Source organism: Notolepis coatsorum, assembly GCF_963971535.1.
Source record: "Notolepis coatsorum genome assembly, chromosome: 1".
Classification (NCBI taxonomy): domain Eukaryota; kingdom Metazoa; phylum Chordata; class Actinopteri; order Aulopiformes; family Paralepididae; genus Notolepis; species Notolepis coatsorum.
In genome coordinates this window covers 214,217,884-214,241,970 of record NC_140165.1, presented here as the reverse complement: position 1 = coordinate 214,241,970, position 24,087 = coordinate 214,217,884, and the positions used below count along the sequence as shown (strand labels likewise).

Sequence of the window (24,087 nt, the reverse complement as noted above, 5' to 3'; positions counted from 1 at the left end):
TAATCAAAAGAGTCTTGAAAGTAACACTTTCAACTGGAAAAAGGGGTCTTTATTTACAAACTACATTCATTCCATTCCAAACAAGGCCACAGGATTGTATTTACAGGAGTGTATGTGTGCTTGCATGTGTGTGTGTGTGTGTGTAATCAACCTGGATTCCAACCAGGGTCCCCTGCATTGGAATGCAGTCAGCCAAAGCACCCCCCCCCCTTCCCAGCCAAGGGAGATGTTAGGCTTACTAGGCTTCAGGCAGGGATACTCTGCTACCTCCCACCGTGGGGGAAACCCATCCTGGTCATGTGACCACTGTAACCCACATGGATTCAAACTCGGGTCCCCTGCATTGGAAACCAAACATCTACAGGTGAGCCAAAGGGAGATATTAGGCTTACAACACTTCAGCCCAAGAGATATATTAGGCTTACAAGGCTTCAGGCCAAGAGAGATATTAGGCTTACAAGGCTTCAGGCCAAGGGAGATATTATTAGGCTTACAAGGCTTCAGGCCAAGGGAGATATTATTAGGCTTACAAGGCTCACTGGCCTTCACTCTGCTACACGTGTGTATGTCTGTGTGTGCACTTTAATATGTGCAGGCATGCATTTTCATTGGCCCCTTGCTACTGGTATGGCCACTCAGAGGCCCAGGCCAACAGATGACGCAGACGTCAGCTCCGTTCAGTTCACTGGGCCCTGAGCACACTGGGTAAAAAGAGAACATCTGGGAGAACATAAGAGGTAGTGGATGGCTCACTTCTACCATGTGTGTCCATGCGAGTCTCGTGGCAGTGTGGCTATTAGACCGGAATAGACCTCTCACGTGTTTCTTCTTGCTCGTGTCTCTCTGCGACCTCCTGCAGCTATAGGAAAATGAATGGACTATTATTAGTTCGCTCCTAGCTTCATCTGTTGTATGTGTGCGGGCTATGGTTCCTCTGTGTCTCTGTTCTTATATCGATTTCTCTCTCTCTGCTAAAGCAAGGGATTTTTTAATCAAAGAAAATGGGGAAACATCGCTAGCCGAAACTTGTCTGGCGTTGCAGATCAGGTCTCCTGGCGTCATTGTGAAACTGCAACATTGGGTCATTTAGTGTTTAGCAACGTGACTCTTAAAATGTGGCTAGTTAACAAAATTTATAATCCTCCAGTAAAACATGACATTACCTCGCAGCTCTCACCCCATGTGCAGTTTAACAGGCACAATTACCAGTAAAAGAGAAAGGAAAACACTGTTCTTTAAAAAAGAAAAAAAGGAATCAGGGCTTGTCAAAATTACAACGCGTGAGAGGTCTATAATGCCCATTTGTTTACCAAATAATTATGAGCTTGGGGAGGAATTGAACCAGATAATACTGACATAAGGATCTTTATCAGATCTCGTATTATTTTCATGGAGGAAAAAAAAGGTTTCTGTTGCATTAAAAACAATTCGAGGTAGTCTATGAAACTGGATATGTTTGTTAACAGATCATCACCGCACAAGTGATGGAAATCACGTTGTTACTGAGGAAATACTGAAAAGTATAAATGTTATTTTGTCAAGAAACCTTGATTTTTATACACCGTAAAGATCCAGCTCTGCCACAGTTTCGACTACCGTCTCATACGGTGGTCATGACTTTGAGGGACCCTGAGCGGAATCGGAGGATCTTCTTCTTGAGAGCGTGGGACGCTTTGATCTTGATGAAGGCCTTGGGTTGAGAGGGGGAGGGGGCGCTGGCAGACGCCTTGGGGGAGGAGGAGGAGGTGGAGGAGGAGGAAGGGGCGAGACGCGGGGGCAGCTGCTGGGGCCACACCAGGCCCCCACTCTCATCTGAGTCACTGGACAGAGAGCTGGAGGCTGGGGAGTACACCTCACTCATACTGGACTCAGACTCTGCAGGTGCAGCGCCTGCATAGCCCTCCTCTCCCCGACATAGAGGTGCTCTCTCTGGATAGTCCGAGTGGCGGGGCTGGGCGTGGTGGTGGTGAGTTTGGGGCTGGGAGTGGGGGCATTGTTGGCCATGACGGGCCCTTCTAGGTGGCCGCCTGTGGGCTTGTCCTACCTGGGCCTCCCCCTCATCCTGACTGAGCTCCAGGTTAGAACACCAGCGTCGGCCCCCGTTGGCAGTGCCCTCCTGGTGTCCCATGACCTTGGCCTGGCTCTGAGCTTCGTCTCTCTGGCCTTGGGGCCTCTCTGTGGTGCTATACCTGCGCTGGGGAAGCCCACGCTGGTCGAGGAGGCTGTTCTCTGACTGGGAACGGCTGGCCTTGCTGCTGGGCTTCTTGGAGTTCTGGCGCTCATCGTGGTTCCTCTTGGAACCTCTGGACTTGGAACTGGGCTGGTCAGGAGAGGCAGCAGCTCGGCCAGGCTTGGGTTGCTCTGGGGCATAGTGTCTAGGGGAGCGCACAGGAGCGTGGCAGCCTTGACCAGGGATATACTGAGCGCTGACTAGGTGCTGGTTGTGATGAGCAGGGGAGTAGGGGATCGGGTAGTTCTGGGGGGACTGGGGTGCACAGCAAAGATCCAGAGCCCCAGCACCACAGTTGGGGTTTAGGGAGGGCAGTGATGGTGCTATCCCCCCCGCCAGGGAGTGGGGTCTGGAGTGGGGGTAGGGCAGTGCCAAATAGCAGTCCTCCTCCATGGATGGGGCCTCTCCTCCGTAGGCCTCCCCCTCCAGCAGGTCACAACCCCAGCCCTGACTCTCAGGGTTTGGTGAAAGGTCAACACAGGCGTCAATATTGGGGTCAGGAAGGCGGTGTTCTGGGGTGTGAGAAGGAGTCTTCCTGTGTAAAGAGCTCTGACCAGAGACACTGCAGTATGGGGGGTCAGAGCACAGGCGGGTGCGAGGCTGACAAGGCCGAGGGGAGAGCGTGTGACGCTGGATGAGACCCAGGATGTAACCTTCCACCCTCAGGGCTTGTTGATAGTCTTCCTCTGTGACCTGGTCCTCCATGGCCTGCCGGTGCCACGCTTGGTTGGCATCGATGGAGTCCCACTGCCAGGCCTCCTCGGCTGTGCCCTCCTCGGCGATGCCCTCCAGGGGCGGGTACGGGGCGGAGAAGGAGCGGGGCAGAGTGGCCCGTGGGGATGCCACGTCCAGAAGACTGTCTCCATTCAGCATGAGAGGATCTCCTGAAAAGAGAGAGCAACATAGTACAGTAGCAGCTAAAGTAAAGACACAGCAGCTAAAGTAAAGGCACAGCAGCTAAAGTAAAGACAGCAGCTAAAGTAAAGGCACAGCAGCTGAAGTAAAGGCACAGCAGCTAAAGTAAAGGCACAATGCTGAAATTAGAACTTTTCCCTGTAGCCACTCTTTTTCATTCGTTCTCTTTCAGGACCATATGAATACGTCAGCACCCTCTACTGTGCCATGTACCTCTAGCAGTGAAAAGGCAATCATCAGAATGGAGGGAGCTATCTGCCTTGTCCTGTGGCTATTTCATTTAATTTACACAGTGGGAAGTCAGGAAGTCAGGAAGTCTACCATATGAATAGTCTCGTTAAAGCTGCAGTATGCAAGAGTGGCGCCCTGTGGCCATGAGAGGTAACTGCTGTGTTGAAAGATGGAGTATAAGAGCAAACGGCAACAAGGGCGGCTAGGTGGTGTAGTGGGCAAGGCACTCGCCACCAGTGTGGAGACGCTAGGATTCGCGTGTTCGAATCCAGCTCTCCACATTGTTTTCAGTTTAGCTGGTCGTCCGCAGTAATACACATTGGCCGTATTACGGGGAGGGAAAACTGAAGGGTGGGGATCGAACGTTGTGAACAAGCGACTCCTACAAGTCGGTTGGTGCGCCTGCGCAGTAGAATCAGGAAGTGTCGGGGGCAGCGTGAGCCTCCCACGCGTTACTCCTCGACACTGAGAGATCGAGCTGCGCAGGTGAAAAGATGCGACTGCTGTTACCTCAAGTACCGGAGGGGACTTGTGCTATGTATGACTTAGTCCACATTGCAGCCGGCTTGTGGGAGGCAAGAAACAGCGTTCGTGACAGGGGAGGGTTGAATTGGATGATACGAAATTGGGATGGGAGAAAATATAGAAAAATGGGAGAAAAAGTGGATCAAAAAAAAAAAAAAGAGCAAACGGCAACAAGAATAATACATTTCCTCAAGCAATGCAACATGGGCACTACATGTGTGTTGTTCACATTTTATTCTCTAAAAATGTATCTGTAGCCTTTTACATATTCCGCTGCATTGGTCATGAGTGGCAGACTAGAATACTTGTCTTGGCTTGTCTTGTTTTACTGTAGCTGTTGGAAGGGTTTTCTCTTGTTCAGCCCGACTCTGCCCGTGATTTAGCTTGCTAATAATATTTCTTCATGAAAAAGGTTATATAGTACTGTTAAGTATATTTAAAAGCATAATGGCAACTGAATTTCACAATCATTTTAACAGCAGATCTGAGTCTATATTTGCTGTTAGGTAAGCACTAGATGACTATAACCACCTTGGGATTCAAATGGTTTGCTTTGCACATATTTTTCTTTCTTTCTTTTTCTATTTTTTTGTACACTGTAGTGTAAACGTCTACGTCCAATCAACTGAGACGGCCCTGAGTTCACTCCTGATGTTCACTAATGGTCTCTAGAAGTTTCCATACCCAGAGACTTGGGCCTGTTGTTACTGTAGGACCAGGAGGAGACAGACTCTGTTGGCTCCGTGGAACAGGCCCTCCCTCTTGGAGACTGGCCCTCACTCGACTCATAGAACCCTGGGAATTGTACAAACACACACACACACACACACACACACACACACACACACACACACACACACACACACACAGACACACACACACACGCACGCATGCACATACATGCACACATGCACGCACGCGCACACACACATGCACACACGCACGCACACACACACACACACACACACACACACACACACACACACACACACACACACACACACGCACGCACGCACACACACACACACACACACACACACACACACACACACACACACACACACACACACACACACACACACACACACACACACACACACACACACACACACACACACACACACACACACACACACACACAAACACACACAAAGGAAGAGAGATTATGTCACTCACTACGCATTCGCTGCGCTTTCCAGGTCTCTCAAAAATATATACCCGTGTGGAACAAACTCATTTTCAGCTTCACACTGCACTTCACAAACCACAGACCACAAACGCATGCGACCGCAGCATAAAGAACAACATTAGTCAAAACCAATGAAATACCAAACTTGTTACGCATGCAGTTACAAAGTCACAGAGGAAAACTGGGTTACAGGGAAAAGAGTTTGGCTTTTCATTTTAGAAAATGTACATGTACATGTACAATGAGTATGACATTGTGTATACTTTAAATGTACATGTACAATGAGTATGACATTGTGTATACTTTAAATGTACATGCACAATGAGTATGACAAATGGGCCAGCATGGAAGCAATTGGTTTTGATGTTGAAATTCGTGTAATCATGCATGAGGAGGAGGTTGTATTTTAATGAATTGGTTAATAATAATACATTTATAAAAAGACAGGAATATACATTTATAGCATACCACAGCATAAACACAATATGCCATTTAATAATAATAATAATAATAATAATAATAATAATAATAATAATAATAATAATAATAATTAATTTAATTTATAGAGCGCTTCTCAGTAACCCAAAAATTTAAGAAAAAAATAAACAAAAAAAAACATAAAACCACAGGGGAAACAGGGAACAATATGAAATACACAGGAACATAGAGCCACAGTAACAAACAACAACAACAACAGGTTGGAGGAGGGGGGTTATGGGTAGGGAAGGTTGAATGCTAGGGAGAACAGGTGGGTTTTGAGACGAGATTTGAAGGTGGAGAGTGTGGGAGAGTCTCTGATGGTCTGAGGGAGGGTGTTCCAGAGTCGGGGTGCAGCACGTGAGAAGGCCCGATCACCAAAACTTTTAAGTTTGGATGACGGGACAGTGAGGGAAGCAGTGGAAGAGGACCGGAGGGAACAGGTGGGGCGGTAAGGGAGAAGGAGGTCAGTCAGGTAGGGGGGGGGGGGCAGGCTATGGAGGGCTATGAAGGTGAGGAGGAGTATTTTGAGGGAGGGAGCCAGGGTTCGAGTTATCACCTGAGAGCTATGGGGGCCCCCTGAATTTTATTTTGTACACTTTTCTTCCTGTATGTCATTTACATTTACATTTACATTTAGTCATTTAGCTGACGCTTTTATCCAAAGCGACTTACAAGTTCTGTGCGACAAGACAGCAAGAAGGGTATAACTCTATCAGCTGAGTAACAACGTTTATTAGGACAAGTGCATGACATTAAGGTTAGTCGGGGTTAGATTTTTTTTTTTTTTTTTTTATCATTTCAGATAATGGTTGAAGAAGTGAGTCTTTAGTCGACGGCGAAAGATTGGACGGGATTCGGCTGTCCTAACTGGGATGGGTAGTTCATTCCACCATTGTGGGGCAAGGACTGAGAATAGGCGGCTTCTCTTTGATGACCCTCCGGGAGCTTGGATAGGAGTAGATCTGAGGCGGCCAGAAGATGCAGAGCGTAGGGGTCTGTCATCATCATGTATGTCATTAATGTCATGATATATATCTGTATATCTGTATGTTGTGTATGTCATAAATGTCATTATGAATTGAAAATGGGGGACCCTGATGTAAACAAGACGAAAGTCCTTCTCTGGTCTGCATCCCCTTAACACTTTGGATGCCAGCCACGACATAACACGTGTTAACAGCCCGCCCCCTGAATGCCCAGCATGACAATTAGCGTGACATTTTTTAATTAGCGATCTGAATTCATATTTCATCAACCGAGTCTACCGTTGGGAAACCAGCCTCATCAGGAGCTCAGATGTGAAAAAAGCGCCCCCTATCGTCTCCCAGATGGTAATGCCCCTTTTGGAATGGACTCAATGAAAATGGATGAGAAAAGAAAATTCCGGAATCCACATTTTACTTCTCACGCATGTAACCGGAGATGATCCCAGTCATTGTGGACCATCAGAACAGCGTGTAATATGTCTTTACAGTATGTGGCGTTGGATCAATAAAAGGATTGATTTTTGGAATGGCGATCAGGAATTGGAATAATCTTTTTGGATACCATCTGATCTCAGGTAAGGAATCTATTTTACCAGTCTTAGGATAATCAGACCTGTTTTCATAATCTAGCGTTTATTTGAAAACGATTCATAAAAATAGGCCAAAAAATGTTAACGTTTTTTGTGTATTCTAGAATATTCCGTTTATTATGGAATATTTTTATTTTCCTTGAAAACGAGGGCTTTTCAAGATGCTATAAAACGGAAATGAACCGATAAAAAAACAATCCGCTTCGACAATGTTGACTGGAAAATGAGTCATTGATAAGCAACGGGCAGATTAGACACATAATTTAAAACATAGATTAGGCGATATTAACGCTAACATTGAAGTGGATGCTGGGCATTCAAGCACTAAATCGTGCGCCCCCTGCTGGGCACTGAAAGTGTTAACAATTGTGTGTATTGAGCCGTACTGTATTGTGCCCATTCTGCAATCTGTTACAGTTTTCAATCAATCAATCACATCACACAACAGTCTAATCATTAGACTATTGTGTGATGTCATTATTCAGTCTCATTATTAACCATCAATATTTGTTCATTTTCTTACTCACTTCTGATATATGCCATATTTACTTATTTGCATTTTGCATCCGATCACATAATACAACAGTTTAATTTGAAAAATGTTACCTAATTTATGAACTTGAATGAACATTTATTTGTCTCTGCACTTATAAATCAAAAACTAACAAAAAAATCGAATGGAAAATAAATAGTTGTATGGCACATAACAGCAGCATTTACCTCCATTTACCTCCTTGGCAAATAACCAGCTGCAAATAACCGGACTCGGTCCCCAGCATTGTGGTGGTTGAGCAGCAGCGCAGTCTAGGTGGAGACTCTGGTCTGGCAGTGGCAGCCGCGGTAACATTAATTAACAGGAGCAGGGCTAACACTACTAGCAGTGTCAACCAGTAGCGCTGCTAGCTGCTGCGCTAACAGCATTAGTCAAAGTCTTTGGCCTTTTTATAAAGACGAAGCTGTCCAGCCTTGTACAGCCTTGTGGCGGGTTAAGCATTTTTTCCGGCGGCATGTGGTGTACACTGTTTACTTTTTACTTGAGTCGCAGTTGCAAGACATGAGGAGCATAGACCACTGCACTTCCGTGCTCGTGAGGAGATCGCGGGGGGAGGAAATTAATTAATGTGGATGAGAGCTGTGATGTAAGTGGTTGCAGCTACGGCTGTGGGGGTGCTAGAGACATGATCGAATAGACTTGTATGCGCCTGAATCTCCTTAACACGGCGCGACTGATTCCTAATCGATCAGAACTAAATCGGCAGAGAAAAAGCCGATTTTAAGCACCTATTCCCCATGCACATGCGCAGATTGCCCACGGATTGTGACGCCATGCACACCCGCCCTGGAATGTTCCATTAGAGGGGGTCTTGTGGTGAGAATGTGAGGGATTACAGAAAAGCGAATCTCCGGATTGTCTTTTTTGTTGACCGAACAATTCACAACACAGCAACTTTTAGGCATGGCTGCTTGTTGTTCTGTTGTTAGTAGTTGATGCTCCGATTGCCGCTCACATTCTCACCACAAGACCCCCTCTAATGGAACATTCCAGGGCGGTGTGCATGGCGTCACAATCCGTGGGCAATCTGCGCATGTGCATGGGGAATAGGTGCTTAAAATGGGCTTTTTCTCTGCCGATTTAGTTCTGATCGATTAGGAATGGGTCGCGCCGTGTTCAGGAGATTCAGGCGCATACAAGTCTATTCGATCATGTCTCTAGCACCCCCACAGCCGTAGCTGCAACCACTTACATCACGGCTCTCATCCACATTCATTCATATGCTCCCCCCGCTATCTCCTCCCCGATTTCAGAATCCCGGAAGTGTTGCGGTGGTCTATGGGCAGCCTCCTGTTTACATAACTTTAAGCTTGCTGCTTCTTCTTCACCAATGGGTTGGAGGAGTAGCGTTAAACACACTCATGGGCGACGCATAGGGGCTTGGAGGTAAAACGCAGCCTATTCCACAACATTAATTACTCTGTTATTTTAAAAACTGAAAAGACTAATATTATCTATTAACAATTTATTTAGGTAACATAAATAATACAAATTCGTACATTGAAAAAAAAAAGATATATATATAAAAAATAATAATCTTTTGAGAGACCCCCACAGCTGTTGTTGACTATGGGGGCTCAGACTCTATCTATGGGGGCTGAGCCCCCATTGGCCCCCACATAATTCGAACACTGGAGGGAGCGGGAGGTGATGCCAGTGAGGAGGGAGTTGCAATAATCGAGGCGGGAGGAGATGAAGGCGTGTATGAGGGATTCAGCGGCAGGGGGGGAGAGGCAGTATCTAATTTTGGCGATGTTGCGGAGGTGAACGTTTTTATATAAAAGTATTCTGTACTTTTGTATGACAACTAATAAGAAACTTGAACTTGAACTTGAAAGTAGGAAGTTTTGACGATGGAGCGGACATGGGGATCGAATGAGAGGGTGGGGACCAGGATGACACCAAGGTTGTGAACTAGGGGGGAAGGGTGATGGTAGAGTCATTAATGGTGAGTGTGATGGGTCCGGATCTGCTGAGGCTGGTTTTGGTGCCATCATTTAGTGGATGCATGCAGAATGAAAGCATGTGGGCTGGAATTTGAAGCCCTAACCCTGGCAGTGTGGGTGGCATGCTCTACCCGTCAAGCTACAGGACCATGTGAACAGGGGGTAGGTTATCTCAACTTAAATAATAAGTTGTCTCAACTCGTAGAGTAACCTTTGTTGTTGTGACTCTTGATGACGTAAACTTGATATTTAATATTCACTCTCTCCAAGTAGTTGATACAACTTAAATAAATAAACAGTGCAAAAGGTCACTTGAAAATACAAGTCGAGACAATGTATGATTTTCCCAGTGTGGGATTGAAAGGGTACCTGAGCTGGAGCGGCTGTCCCCCAGGTCCGCTTGGGCTCCGTCGTAGTTCCCATCATCAGTGTCTATCCTCAGTTCTCCCACCTGCTGTTCCAACGCCTGCATCAACCCCCAGGGGGAGCTCTGGAGCGCACTCTGAAACAGAGAAACATCCAATAATGAGAGGCAAATTATTACAAATTGTAAATACCAAAATCTCAACAACAACAACAACAACAATTTGAAATGCTCAGTGTGCAACACTTTAGGGAGACCAGATGCATTAACTAAGATTTTGATTATTTAAAATTATGACTGTAGACTCAACCACACACATCATTTTGTAGAATAAGCACATTGTTTAATGTTTTTTCCACATTGCAGGACCATGTTGAATGAGGACAATTTAATCCTCACTTCAAATAATCAAAAGCTTTAGTGAATGCATCCTTAAATCCTGAGTTGTATCGGTTTTGTACAATCCATATCTCAGTTGTCCAAAGGCTTAAACATCCTTCTCTCCTCCTCATCTACATCATTGTCTTCGTGATGGAAAGGGATTTAACAGGGGAAGTCAGTAAAGGATCATAGTGTAACCGAGTGGATTTGAACCTGGGACCATAGGATCCACAAGCGGCTGCACTAATCAGCTGAGTTTATTTAAGCAGTTGCTGGTTGACTGTCTGTGACCAACTCGTCAGTAGTTTACGGGCATCCTCCCCCCGAGACGTGCGTCCTTGCACATCCTTTGTTCATGTGCACACGTTCCCGGGGTTAAAGCACTGAGATCCCACCCCCATTGCTGCGTGGACCTGGATACAGCAGGCCAGATCCCACCGCTGTCACCAATGTAACCGAAATTCAGACCCAGTAACAAGTGCTAGTTGACTGTGACCGACTTGTCAGTAGTTTACAATAGCTTTGACCTGGTTTCACCTGGTCAGTGTATTTCATGAAGAGAGTGGGCGTTGTCCTTCATAGGCTCAGTGTATTTCAAGATGATTTACAGCAACATATTAGAAACAACTGATTTCTTGCCAATAGACCCACTTGGCAAGAAATATAAATTTGAAGACAAAACTCTGATTCAGTCTCCAAACCGCATGCATATCTGTTGAGTTGAAATCCTAACAAAGCTCTGAAAACATGAAACAGGTGTTTCACGGCTTTCATCCTCCGCTGCAGTGAGCGTTAGAGCCGGGTCAGGAGCTTGTACCCTTGCATACTGGTTAAATTGTTCAATTGTTATATTGTTAAAGGAACACGCCAACATTTTGGGAAACTATCTGGCTGCATGTTAGCCTAGCTTAGCACAATGAATGGAAGCGGACATGACCGGTTAGCCTTCAGGAGAGGTGTTAGTTGGACAATACCTAGGCTAACCAGTCATGTCCGCTTTCATTCATTGGCTAGGCTAACGTGCAGCCAGATAGCTTTCTACTGAACGCACAGAGAGGAAACTGGTATCGATCTTCTTGTCTCTCTCTGGAGAAGACGGTAAGCTAATTTCCCAAAATGTTGGCGTGTTCCTTTAATGCACCCCACTGTCTTTCTGTGGGAGAAAACTCCCTGGGCCCTCATGCATCAACGTGTTCTAACCCGTGCGTACGATCATTTCTAAGCAAAGAGTGGGATTCATCAACTTCAACTTGAACTTGACTTCGTGCTTACATCTACGCACATTTCGGACCTGGCGTACCTCGCGCCCAGTGGTAGAATATATTATTACAACAAGGAAATGAGCTTCTGTGCATAATAACACTGGATGTTCTATGAACCGTAGTTCATTATAGTTCATTGTAAAATAGCAACAGTAGTGTAATTATGGTCAAAACCCTATAAATAGCATTTGGAATAATAGATCTTTCTCTCAGAATGAATGCAGCATGTCATATATGTTACGATGAATTGAAAATGGGGGACCCTGATGTAAACAAGACGAAAGTCTTTCTCTGGTCTGCATCCCCTTAACAATTGTATGTATTGAGCTGTACTGTACTGTACCCATTCTGCAATCTGTTAATAAAGTTCTCATTCATTCATTCATGGTTTATATAGCGTTATCGGAATATACGGGGTGTAGGCTACTGACTGACTGCGCTCCGCGTAGCTTGATTGATTGATTGATTGAAAAGTTTATTAACAGATTGCAGAATGGGTACAGTACAGTACAGCTCAGTACATACAATTGTTAATTGGGGATGCAGACCAACTTTCGTCCTGTTTACATCAGGGTCCCCCATTTTCAATTCATCATAAATCATAAAGCTCAACTCGTTATTATTTTGCGCACAGACCGCCGAAACACGGGAACGTTTTGATTATATTTAAAAGGCTTTACGTTAAACGAAACAAGTGGAATTTCGAAGCTGTAAGCAGAATAAGTCATATGAATATAGTGTTCTTCCCCCTTTTTACTGTACAAGAAAGAATAGAAAACGCATTGCAATGACACCATGCAGATAGTGGACAGACTATATGATGGAATTCAAGTTCATGTATTGAAAGGCAGGATACATCATACATGCAGTGAGATTCATTGTTCTTGTATAATGCTCTCGTATTATATTGTTTATATAGGCTACCCAATACTGACATCAAAATAGATTGTAGTAGTATACCTCTAGAAATCATGCAGCAGGTAGAAAATTGACGGGAGATCCATCGCGATTTGGAATAGAATTGAGGAGAACTTTAATCCGTGGGTATTAATCAAACAACACGGGAAAAGGCAGTCATATTCCATTTAGCCGACAACAAAATAGATGCCTCTAAAAATCATATAGCCAATCGAACACAACTAATAAAGGCATTCATATTGTACAGCACGGTTATAATGACACACAACACAACCAACGCCAAACAGTGGTCAACGAACGGTCTTTATTAGTATTTTGAGCTGTCCAGGCAGAATTGCAGCAATGGTCTTAGGGAGCCGTTGATATCTGACATCACCGTTTACAAATCCGCCTTTTATTTATCCACCTCCGTTACGAGGACCTCCACCTCGGTGTCTGTGTAGTTTCTCTTTTTCGTTCGCTTTGCCATCCTCCAACATTCCACGCACAGGGATTCCCTCATGGTATTTGAAGGGGAGGGCCTGACCATATTTGGTTGGTCGGGGCGGTTTTGGTATGCAAATACGTGAAAGCGTGCACGAGCTGCGGCGCAGGGCCAAGGTGGGATTCATCATGACAGGTGTGCGTAGAGCCTGCTTACGCACGTGTGATGAATGCCGACTTCCCTGTGCGTGCGCTAGTTCTAAATTCCGTGCTTACGTGTGGAAGTAGGTCAAGGTCAAAGTCCACGTTGATGAATGAGGGCACAGGAATATTCTGAGTGAAAGCATTTGACGACAGGCCGTCGGCCCGTCGCTGGACGTTGCATGGCTTCATCCTTTCACTCATTCAAACTGGTTTACAGGACAAGATATTAGAAACTGACATTAGGACAAGATTTCTTGCCAACTGATCTGGAAACAGCTGCACCCATAACCCCCCCCCCCCCCCCCCCCCCCCCGGTTACACAGATGCACACCACAACCTCATGTTGTTTTGGGACTAGCAGAGGTAATCATACAGATGCAGTTTTCAGGAGAGCTTCTAGACAGGGGGTCTGTATTTGACCTTTAAAGGATAAGGTTGACAATAAGACATTTTATTTTTTATTACATTGGCTTCATGCTTTATGTAATGTTGTGTTTTGTGTGTAAATGGGGTATTATGACCATGTTTGTGTGTGTGTGTGTGTGTGTGTGTGTGTGTGTGTGTGTGTGTGTGTGTGTGTGTGTGTGTGTGTGTGTGTGTGTGTGTGTGTGTGTGTGTGTGTGTGTGTTTGTGTGTGTGTGTGTGTGTGTGTGTGTGTGTGTGTGTGTGGGCTTGTCCATCACAGCAATAACTTGAGAATTTATTATGTGATTTGGCTCAAACATGACAGATATTCTATTGAAATGTATTTAAATTGCTCAAAGATGGAACTAACAGTCCAGGCTAGATTTCCAGCCATTGGTGTTTATGGGTAGAGACCAAGATGGTGACCAATAAGATATCTTACTAAGCTAGGTGAGGGCGCCAGGCTGCCAGCTATAGGTACTCAGTCTACACTATATTATCAGTCTCCTCTGTGGTATTATCATAAAATATTCAACTGGAGGGTGGGTTTATAGGTCAACCGGTACTATGTTACAGATGTGGCATCTCTCCTAGTTTTACATTGTGTTTAGGGTGGAACCCAAGAAGATTTGCTACATTTGCAGCAGCTGATAATAATAGAAGAAATATATTAAAAACAGATCAAATAACTTTAGATTTAGTCCTACTTTTCTTATTTCATCACACAGTAATGCACACACGTATGGAAAGTTCCACAAATCAATTCCCCTTGCCATTGGTGTGTGGGGGTGGCATGGGTTGTACTGCAGTACATCTGGGGTGGCAGGGGTAGTACTGCAGTACATCTGGGGTGGCATGGGCAGTACTGCAGTATATCTAGGGTGGCAGGGGAAGTAGTTCTGTAGTATTGCAGTTGTATCTGTGGATGTATGTGTCCTCAGGTCTATTATATAAGTAAACCGCCAGAAGAGGCAGTGAGCTGGAACATGAATAATTCACTATTATGGGAAGCATGTAGAGATGCCCTTTTTACGGATGAACACATAACACGTCACACACACATTCAGGACACACACATGCACACACACAAACACACAAATGTTCACATAGAAAGCTCAGATCACACGCATACAGAGAAGCACAGAAATGGTACACAGACACAAACGCGTGCAAGCAAGCACATACACAGACACACACAGACAGACAGACAGACAGACAGAGACAGACAGACAGACAGACAGACAGACAGACAGACAGACAGACAGACAGACAGACAGACAGACAGACAGACAGACAGACAGACAGACAGACAGACAGACAGACAGACAGACAGACAGACAGACAGACAGACAGACAGACACACACATACAGAGACTGACGCACACACTTGCTCATGTTTCGGCAATGAGTAAGACAGTGAAATTGGACGTGCTTGTTCAGTCAGCCAGGCAATTTCCGCCTGTCTCATGGCGGGGTCATCTGACGAACACACTTACATCAGCACACACTCACACGCAAGCTTGTCTGCATGGGTTGACACGTACACACACACACACACACACACACGCACACACACACACACACACACACACACACACACACAGACATGGGTCGTTAAGGGACTTGATTAACAGGAGATTGTGCATCAGTCAGTATTACAGTAACTAGGTGACATTCTCTACATTACATTAAAAAGCCTCTATGATGGAGAGCCTGTCAGACAACAGGCACACGCCATCTCCACTCCATCTGTGTGTGTGTGTGCTTGCTGGGCTGGGAACTTGATCACCATAGAGCCACTCAAAAGTATGCAATTTTTTTCTTTTTTTTTCTTTTTAGATTTCTTGAAACAAATGTTATTTACCATAAAACTTAAATTAATAGCCCAGGCTTTTATTTGCTTCAATCACTGAACCCACCCCACCATTATATGGGACAGGCCTCTAATTCCATTTGCGCAAACATCTTGCTCAGCAAACATGGTAAATATGAAATTGTATGAATATTACTTGTATGACATGTACCAGCATGTGCACATCAAAATAAAACAAATAAAGAACTGGGTATTCATCTACTAATCCTTGGATTATTGGATTATTAACAGTTCACTGCACCAGATCCCCAGTGGTGCTGAGGAGAAGATGGCTGATAAGACCTGGCTCCTGCTCTTTCCATTAATGCAGTGATTGTATCAGCTTGGACACCAAGATTGATGGTAAAACTGCTAAATGACAACAATGTGATTAAATAAAGATGTTGGTGACATAGTGGTGGCTCAGAAGGTGAACTCACATAACATGTACAGTATTTTATTACATGGCGTTTTCACATTCGCCGAAATGCTTGCTTGTGATTGGTCAACAGCCCCCCGACTGCGGTCATTATTTTTCAATAATGACCGCAGATTTTTCAATAATGACCGCAGAGCGCAGCTGTTCGCAATCAAGCCCACTGACACACTGTTTCAGTGCAATTAGACACTGCCGTGCCGGCGATGACAGGGGGCGGAGCGACGAGCGGAGACAGAACACAGCGGAGCCAGAACACAGAGGCTGCCCGCGATAATAATAATCACTTTATTTGGGCTGACAGAGCCACAGAACAACTGCGATTTGTCAAATGAATTAGGTATATTGTTAGTAAGTTAGCCATGTAATAAGCGGGATAATGTATAGCCTACTCGGTCATTGTCGCAAAATAATTGACCTTCACTACGTTTAAAACACCTCGGCGCGGCGCCTCGGTATTTTAAACTCCGTGTCGGTCAATTATTTTGCGACAATGACCTCGTAGCCATACATTATCCCTTACTTATACAACGGCATGCAAATTTCTCGATTCTGATTGGCTGAAACAGTCCATTTACACGTCTTTATTGGCAACAATCCACGGTCCTGGGCTCAGGACCCGCCCACAACCGAATCACATATCACTCCCCGGCTCACTCCGGGTGAAAACAAGATCGCGGACAACAAATGGATATGTTGATAGCGCCATAACGACTAAATATGAAGCGATTCTGTCAAGGGGAATGTGTTAGTCCTTTAAACAATGTTGGATGATGTAATTGATGGGTCTTGAGTCAATCTAGAACAAAAGAAAAATTGCGGATTGATTGATTGATTAATTGATTGATTTAAATTTCTACTTCCTTCCCACTGACTGCAGCGTTCACTCTCACACTGTCCGACGCTGGCGTACCCACAAACACACACACACACACACACACATACACACACACACACACACACACACACACACACACACACACACACACACACACACACACACACACTGTGACACACACACACACACACACACACACGCACACACACACACACTCCTGTCTGCAACAGCGGGGGAGTCAGACTGAGAGAGAAGCAGCGCTGTTTTAAGTGAGCATGGTCTATTGAATTGATTGATTGGTTGATTGCTAATTTTATTACTGTACCCCTGGTTTCCAACTGGTTAAGTTTAGGCTAAAAGAAATAAATAAAAAAATAGGGCGAAGAAAACGTTTTTAATTTGTTTTACCTACTTTATATAGAAGCATCTAAGAATGAAGTTCTATGGAAAGTAGGTCTGCATTCCCTTAACAATTGTGTGTATTGAGCCATACTGTATTGTACCCATTCTGCATCTGGTAATAAAATTTTCAATCAATCATTCCAATAATACACAGTTGGATGTGTTAGTTGGTTGGATGCACTTCAAGCTGCTTCCACATGAGGCAACTTCTCTCAATCATTCCAATAATACACAGTTGGATGTGTTAGTTTGGTTGGATGCACTTCAAGCTGCTTCCACATGGAGGCAACTTGTCTTTTTTGTAGTTGTGGGAACTACTTTTTCTGGCGGATGGTTTTTTCAATAAATCTTCGATTAATGTGTGTTTATTGTATAGAAATAAGGTTGGCTGAATCTGGCAGTTGTATAAAAGCTTTACACCACCTGCAGTCGTGATTTGTGACCAATAAACCATGCCTAGGGGGGTCTAACGACCCTCGGCTGCGCCTCGGGCCTAACGACCACCCCTAGGCATGGTTTATTGGTCACAAACCACTCCTGCGCGTGATGTAATGCTTAAGTAAAAAATAAAAAAGGAAAAAAAAAATACTTTGAATGACATAACACCAAATTGTATAACAAATCAAACTAAAATATGTCATATCAAATTGGAACTGTCCTGGAAAACGAAATGCCCCAAAATGCTTATACTGTCGAGAGAAATATTGTGATATGACATTATTTTGGCCATATCGTCTAGCCCTAGTGTGTGCACCTAAGTGTGTGTGTTTTCTTGTGTGCTTGTGTCTATACACACGCTTCCACAGAGGCCCCAAATGTGAACAGAGAGAAGGGTATGTAGGAGTACACAGCCTATAGTACTACAAGTACATGCCAGTATCAAACAATGTACAGACAAATACCTGAAGAATACAGTCTGCTAGCTTGGTAAACCGCTCCTTAACAACCCAATGAATCACTCCTATGCAATATAAAGGATGCCAGTGTAACGGAGGTCCGTGAGTAATATCCACAGTCACGATGGACGTGTGTTGTGAAGTGACTGTGGCAGTAAGCGGTACTGGGAGTTAAACTCACTTCCCCTTAAAAGACACATAGACACGTTACCAAGCAGTGAATTCACCTCTTGGTATAGCGGTCTATGCTGTGGCCCGCGGCCGACCCGGGTTCGAAACTCCCTTGGGCATCGACATTTAACACAACGTAGAGGAGTAACATACACAAGCTACTGTACAGTGTGCAGAGATCATGATGACAGCATCGAGATCCACCACAGCCCATCTGCTCCAGCGTCTATTGTTCTGTACTGTTCCTTTAGACGGCTATGTTAGTCACTGTAGTGGTTGAGCTCCTGAGTCCTTTGTGCAGGAGACTAGATCAATGTGGAGATATCACAGTGGCTGTTGAGGGGCAACTGAACCAAGCTAACAAGCTAACCCACACAACCGCTTCACACATAAAGATCAATGTGGTTTCCTTTGTGTGAAGGAGGATGCTTATTGTCCTACTATAAACCAGATATGAGCTCCACATCCACACCGATTCGTGCAGCAGATGGATGAAGCTACCGGTGTGAACTGAAGAAAGAACCAAGAGATGACAGTAACGGAAAATAAATCAATAAATCAATGACACACTTTCACACAATTGATTTATTTGCCTCCTCTAGCAAAACAAGTGCATGCGGATATGTGTGCGTGCATGCACACACACACACACACACACACACTACGCCAAACGTTGCAGTAAACGTTAAAAAAAAAAAAAAAAAAATAATGACACAAATGCATCTTTGTGGCAATGGGCAGACAAACATACACAGTGCAGTATCAAGCACAACACAATACAACAATACAAGCTCAAGCTGATGATCTGGAGCAGGTTCCTCGCAGGGTCCCGGGTCCTATGACACCTTTGATTGTGCTCCATTATTAATGACCCCCAGCCAACCCCCCCTACCATTATTAATGACCCCCAGCCAACCCCCCTACCATTATTAATGACCCCCAGCCAACCCCCCCCCCCAACCCTGCAGACTGCCTGCACAGTGTATCATTACTGTTTTACCACATCCTCTGCCCGAGGCTGGTGGGGGAGGGGAGAGACAGAGGAGAGGAGACGAGCAGTCAGCAGCACTTAACCATAGAGGTATTATACTAGTAGAGATAGTACCTAACCTAAGAGGTATTATATACTAAAGACAATGGGTCTCATTCCCGAAGATTTTTCAAAGATATATTCTGGAAGACTTATCTTGGAACCACTGAGACATAATCTATGACAAGTACACTCTGAGTCCTGAACGTGCTGGAGATATGTCTTAAGTGGCTGAAACGGTCGCAGAAATTATATGATCTGATATCTGCTTGGAGAATGGCATTCTGTCGTAAACTCCAAAGCGCGTTCTCGTTCAGCTCATTTGCATACAAACCACGCCCCCGACAGTCCTTATAAAGCAACTGGTGACGCAGCTGTGTGAAATGGAATGGCGGAAGTGCTTTGAGAGCTGCGTGATTACGAAACCTAGCGTCAGTCAGTGCCAATCAGAGAGCGTCTCCGAGAAATGCGGCTAGGTTTCATAATCACGCTTGCGCCCATCAAAACTAGATTAGATTAATGTATTGGCATCATATACAGCTCGCGGTACACACCTGCCGCAGCGCGCGCGCACACACACACACACGTGCGCACAGTACTGTATATGAATGAATGAATGACATATAATATATATAGCCTACGGGCCGGCGGGCGTAATGAATGAACGCAGTATGGCTTATTATTCCATAATTAAGCCTATAGGCTACTGTTCATTCGTAGGCGCACACAAGACTTGTTATGGAATATTAATGCAGTCTATTTCCACCGATTAGCTTTAGTTCTTATTTATTTATCCACTGTCATTTCAGTGTTGGTGTATAGGCTATATAGTGTATTTCAATATAAGTTTAATTGATAATGATATATTCGAAGGAATGCAGGTTTATAGCTATATCAACCCCCTCCAATGTACAGTAAATGACCAAGTATGGTTTTGTCAATATTCCAATGTACAGTTTTGCTTGTACAGTGTAAGTCTACCACCCCTCCTACCCAACCTCCTCCAACAGTTTCTACGTCAAATGTACTCTCTTTTCTGGACTCTTTTTGTATCACAAACAGTACTGTATTTGCAAATCTGGTATGTCATAAATGTATAGATGTAGCAGTACTGTCTATCTGTGTCGTGTGTGTCATATATGTTATGATGAATTGAAAATGGGGGACCCTGATGTAAACAAGACGAAATTCTTTCTCTGGTCTGCATCCCCTTATGTAATTGAGCTGTACTGTACTGTACCTATTCTGCAATCTGTTAATAAAGTTTTCAATCAATCAATCAATCAAAGGTCTGTCCCATTGTATACCAATCAATGGGATACATTGCATGTTGACCTGCATTCTTTCAAATGTATATAATTAATCATTAAAACAGATGTGTAACAAATAAGAAATGCAAATTCCACAGAAGGCATTCAATTATTATTATTTTCAATCATTTCACAATAATTGCATAATTTTTTTGAATATCTGAGTAATTAAAGTAATTATACATTTGTCCAAAATAGCTGGTTCAGATATGGTTAATCCAGCTGCCCTGTGATCAGATGAATCCATATTATTTATTTTTCCGACATCAAATGCGTAATTTCTTATCGTACAAATATTGTCATATTTATTTGAATTATGATCAAGTAATTAATTCCAAGGAGGCCTGTAGCGTTAACATGAAGGAATCACTATGAGAACACAGTCTGTCAAGTTATAATACAATTTTAAATTAGTCAATCAATCATGAGATTTGATAGTGGGCTGAGAGCCTATTTAAGTGTGCTCCTCAGCACTCTTAGATCTGCTCTCAAATAAGATCTCAGGAAAATTTGAGGACTCCCACTCCCAGCCCTAATATGTCTTAAATAGGCCGAAATCTGGCTAAGACGAAATATTTTGTCGTAACTTCGTTCGAGAATGAGACCCAATACCTAACCATTGAGGTATACTAGAGACAATACCTAACCATAGAGGTATTATACTAGAGACAGTACCTAACCATAGAGGTATTATATACTAAAGACAATACCTAACCATAGATAGAGGTATTATATACTAGAGACAATACCTAACCATAGAGGTATTATATACTAGAGACAATACCTAACCATAGAGGTATTATATCCTAAAGACAATACCTAACCATAGAGCAGGGGTGGCTAACCAGTCAGAGACTAATTACTGTGGTACCACAAAGAGCCACACCATATACCAGCGTTTCTCCAAAAAAAAATCAGTCACAGCACCCTTCATGTGTTTATAGGTCCCACCCTCCGCCCTCTAATGTTGCGTTTTCTTTTCAAATGTAGCCAAGAGTAAAGACCCTAACGCTGTCAAAACAGCAGTCAAAGTGTATATTTTCAGCATTACGTTTGTTTACCAATGATTGTAGCTGTTAGTGAAATATATGATTATAGAAATCTCAGGACATTGAGTCGGAAACCGGCGCATATTGACGGGAGGAAGTGGCGCAGCCAAAAGTGAGTGTAGTCTTTTGAAGGAAGAGACCCAGGGCTTTTGATGGACTTTCGAATTTCGAAAAACTACCCTACCCAGTTCACGCCAGCCCCTGTAAATCATCTGACTTCTGGATTAACTTTTTTATTTCTCTTATTTTTCGGGATTATATCCCACAAACCGGAATGTTATTGCCATAATACAGAACACAGTTCGTTTCTCTACCTTTTTGTGAACGTCTAGCAAAAAACTGCGTTGCAATCTGATGAAACATTTTGGAGAAATTTACATTATAAAAAAGTAACTGTACTTGTGAATCACACCTGGTGATACTAAATCCAGATTGAATTCTGCCATTGGAAAGGGGAGATTTGGCCCGATCCATAGATGTGCGACTTGGCCATAATAAGGTCATTTATAGGCCTGATATTCTATAATCATATTTCAAATTGCATGTGTCCGGATGACAGAATTCAGTACTGTATCTACAAAACCTTCTGTTTAATCATCTTCCCTTTATTAATTTGCTTAGATTTTTCAGGTCTTGTCAATTTTAGCATGGTGTTATTCACAGTCAAAGATAAAAAAATATATATATAATTTAATTGATATTCTCCTTTGGTTCATTACAATTTACTCAAGCCTAGTAACATATACAATTTTCTGACATTGAGATCCATAGATGTCCCTAGAATCAGATACCAAGAACATGCAAATTAACCATTTAAAAAAAGAAGTCTGTAAATGTTTATTCTACGACTTATGGAATTGTGGGATATTTGTGGATATCCTGATGAAGAATGTCTCAGTCAACCGAGGCTTGGATAATAACAAGGTTTATTAACCAAACAGATAGAATACATAGAGAGAATGGCTGAGGCTCTCGCCCCAGGTGATCAGCTGAAATTACCCAGGTAAGAAGCCCCTATTGTGGTCGGGAGGAGCCCTTTATAGTTCAACAAAGGGGGTGTGTGGTCCCATTTGATAGATCAGATGGGGGGGAGGGGGTACAGGTTTGGGGGACACAGGGGAGGGGGGTGTCTTATTCCACAGAGAGGGGGGGGGGGCACAGGTAAAGGGAACACAGGGGAGGGGGATATAGTTACATGAGGACATATTATACCACAGAATGACAACAAATATATATATATTATAATTTTTTCTTTTTTTTTATGGAGGGAGGAGCCACACATTGGCGGGCAAAGAGCTGCATGCGGCTCGCGAGCCGCGGGTTGGCCACCCCTGCCATAGAGGTATTATATACTAGAGACTGTAGTACCTAACCATAGAGGTATTATATATTATCAGTCAGTAGTACCTAACCATAGAGGTATTATACAATTATCAGTCAGTAGTACCTAACCATATAGCGATTAGTAAAGGGGTTCATGTAAAATATATGTGCTGATTAGTAAAGGGGTTCATGTCAAATATATGTGCTGATTAGCAAAGAAGTTCATGTAAAATATGTGTGCTGATTAGTAAACAGGTTAATGTTAAATAAATGGCTGATTAGTAAACGGGTTCATGTAAAATATGTGTGCTGATTAGTAAACGGGTTCATGTAAAATATGTGTGCTGATTAGTAAACGGGTTCATGTAAAATATGTGTGCTGATTAGTAAACGGGTTCATGTAAAATATGTGTGCTGATTAGTAAAGATGTTAACACTTTCAGTGCCCAGCAGGGGGCGCACGATTTAGTGCTTGAATGCCCACCATCCACTTCAATGTTAGCGTTAATATCGCCTAATCTATGTTTAAAATTTCATCAATGGCCTATGTTCCGAATGGAATAAAAAGGCCTAAGTAAGTAAAAGTATGTTTAAAATTATGGCTATGTGTCTAATCTGCCCGTCGCTTATCAATGACTCATTTTCCAGTCAACATTGTCGAAGCGGATTGTTTTTTTATCGGTTCGTTTCCGTTTTATAGCATTTTGAAAAGCCCTCGTTTTCAAGGAAAATAGTTTCAAGTTTCAAGTTTCTTTAATAGTTGTCATACAGAAGTACAGAATACTTTCATACAAAATGCTTCTTACTGTTAAGCTCCAGAGACTGTGCTAGACAAGATAGTATCAAATAACATAGTATAGCATGTAATTTAGAAGTAGAAAATGAGGTCACAGTGTTCAGTATAGACATATGTACAATGTTCGATGCAGAATAGACGTAACTGAGTTACCATATAATATACAATACTATGCAGTGTACTAATGTACAGTACTATATAGTGCAAAGCAGAAATGGGATGAGGTACAATTTAGGTACAATTTACAGTAAGGTGTACGAGTTGTAGTGCAATCCTTCATCAATAAATATAAAGTGTGGGGAGTGGGTGCTACAGTGTGTTTGTTTAAAGTGGGTGTGTGCTATAAAGTGTGTGGAGTGGGTGCTACAGTGTGTTTGTTTAA

At 43.5% G+C, this 24,087-nt stretch overlaps 1 protein-coding gene across 1 annotated transcript in view; it reads right to left on the bottom strand.

Moving 5' to 3' along the window:
- Positions 1 to 228: 228 nt before the first annotated feature.
- Positions 229 to 24,087, bottom strand: part of LOC311236363 (dapper homolog 3-like) — a gene marked incomplete at its 5' end in the record, with an annotated part of 30,955 nt that continues 7,096 nt past the window's right edge. Inside the window, 3 exons of the mRNA XM_084324018.1 lie at positions 229 to 3,114; positions 4,586 to 4,696; positions 10,015 to 10,147. Of these exons, the coding sequence (XP_084180144.1) occupies positions 1,601 to 3,114; positions 4,586 to 4,696; positions 10,015 to 10,147 (1,758 nt within the window). The 3' untranslated portion in view covers positions 229 to 1,600. The remainder of the gene's footprint in view (positions 3,115 to 4,585; positions 4,697 to 10,014; positions 10,148 to 24,087) is intronic.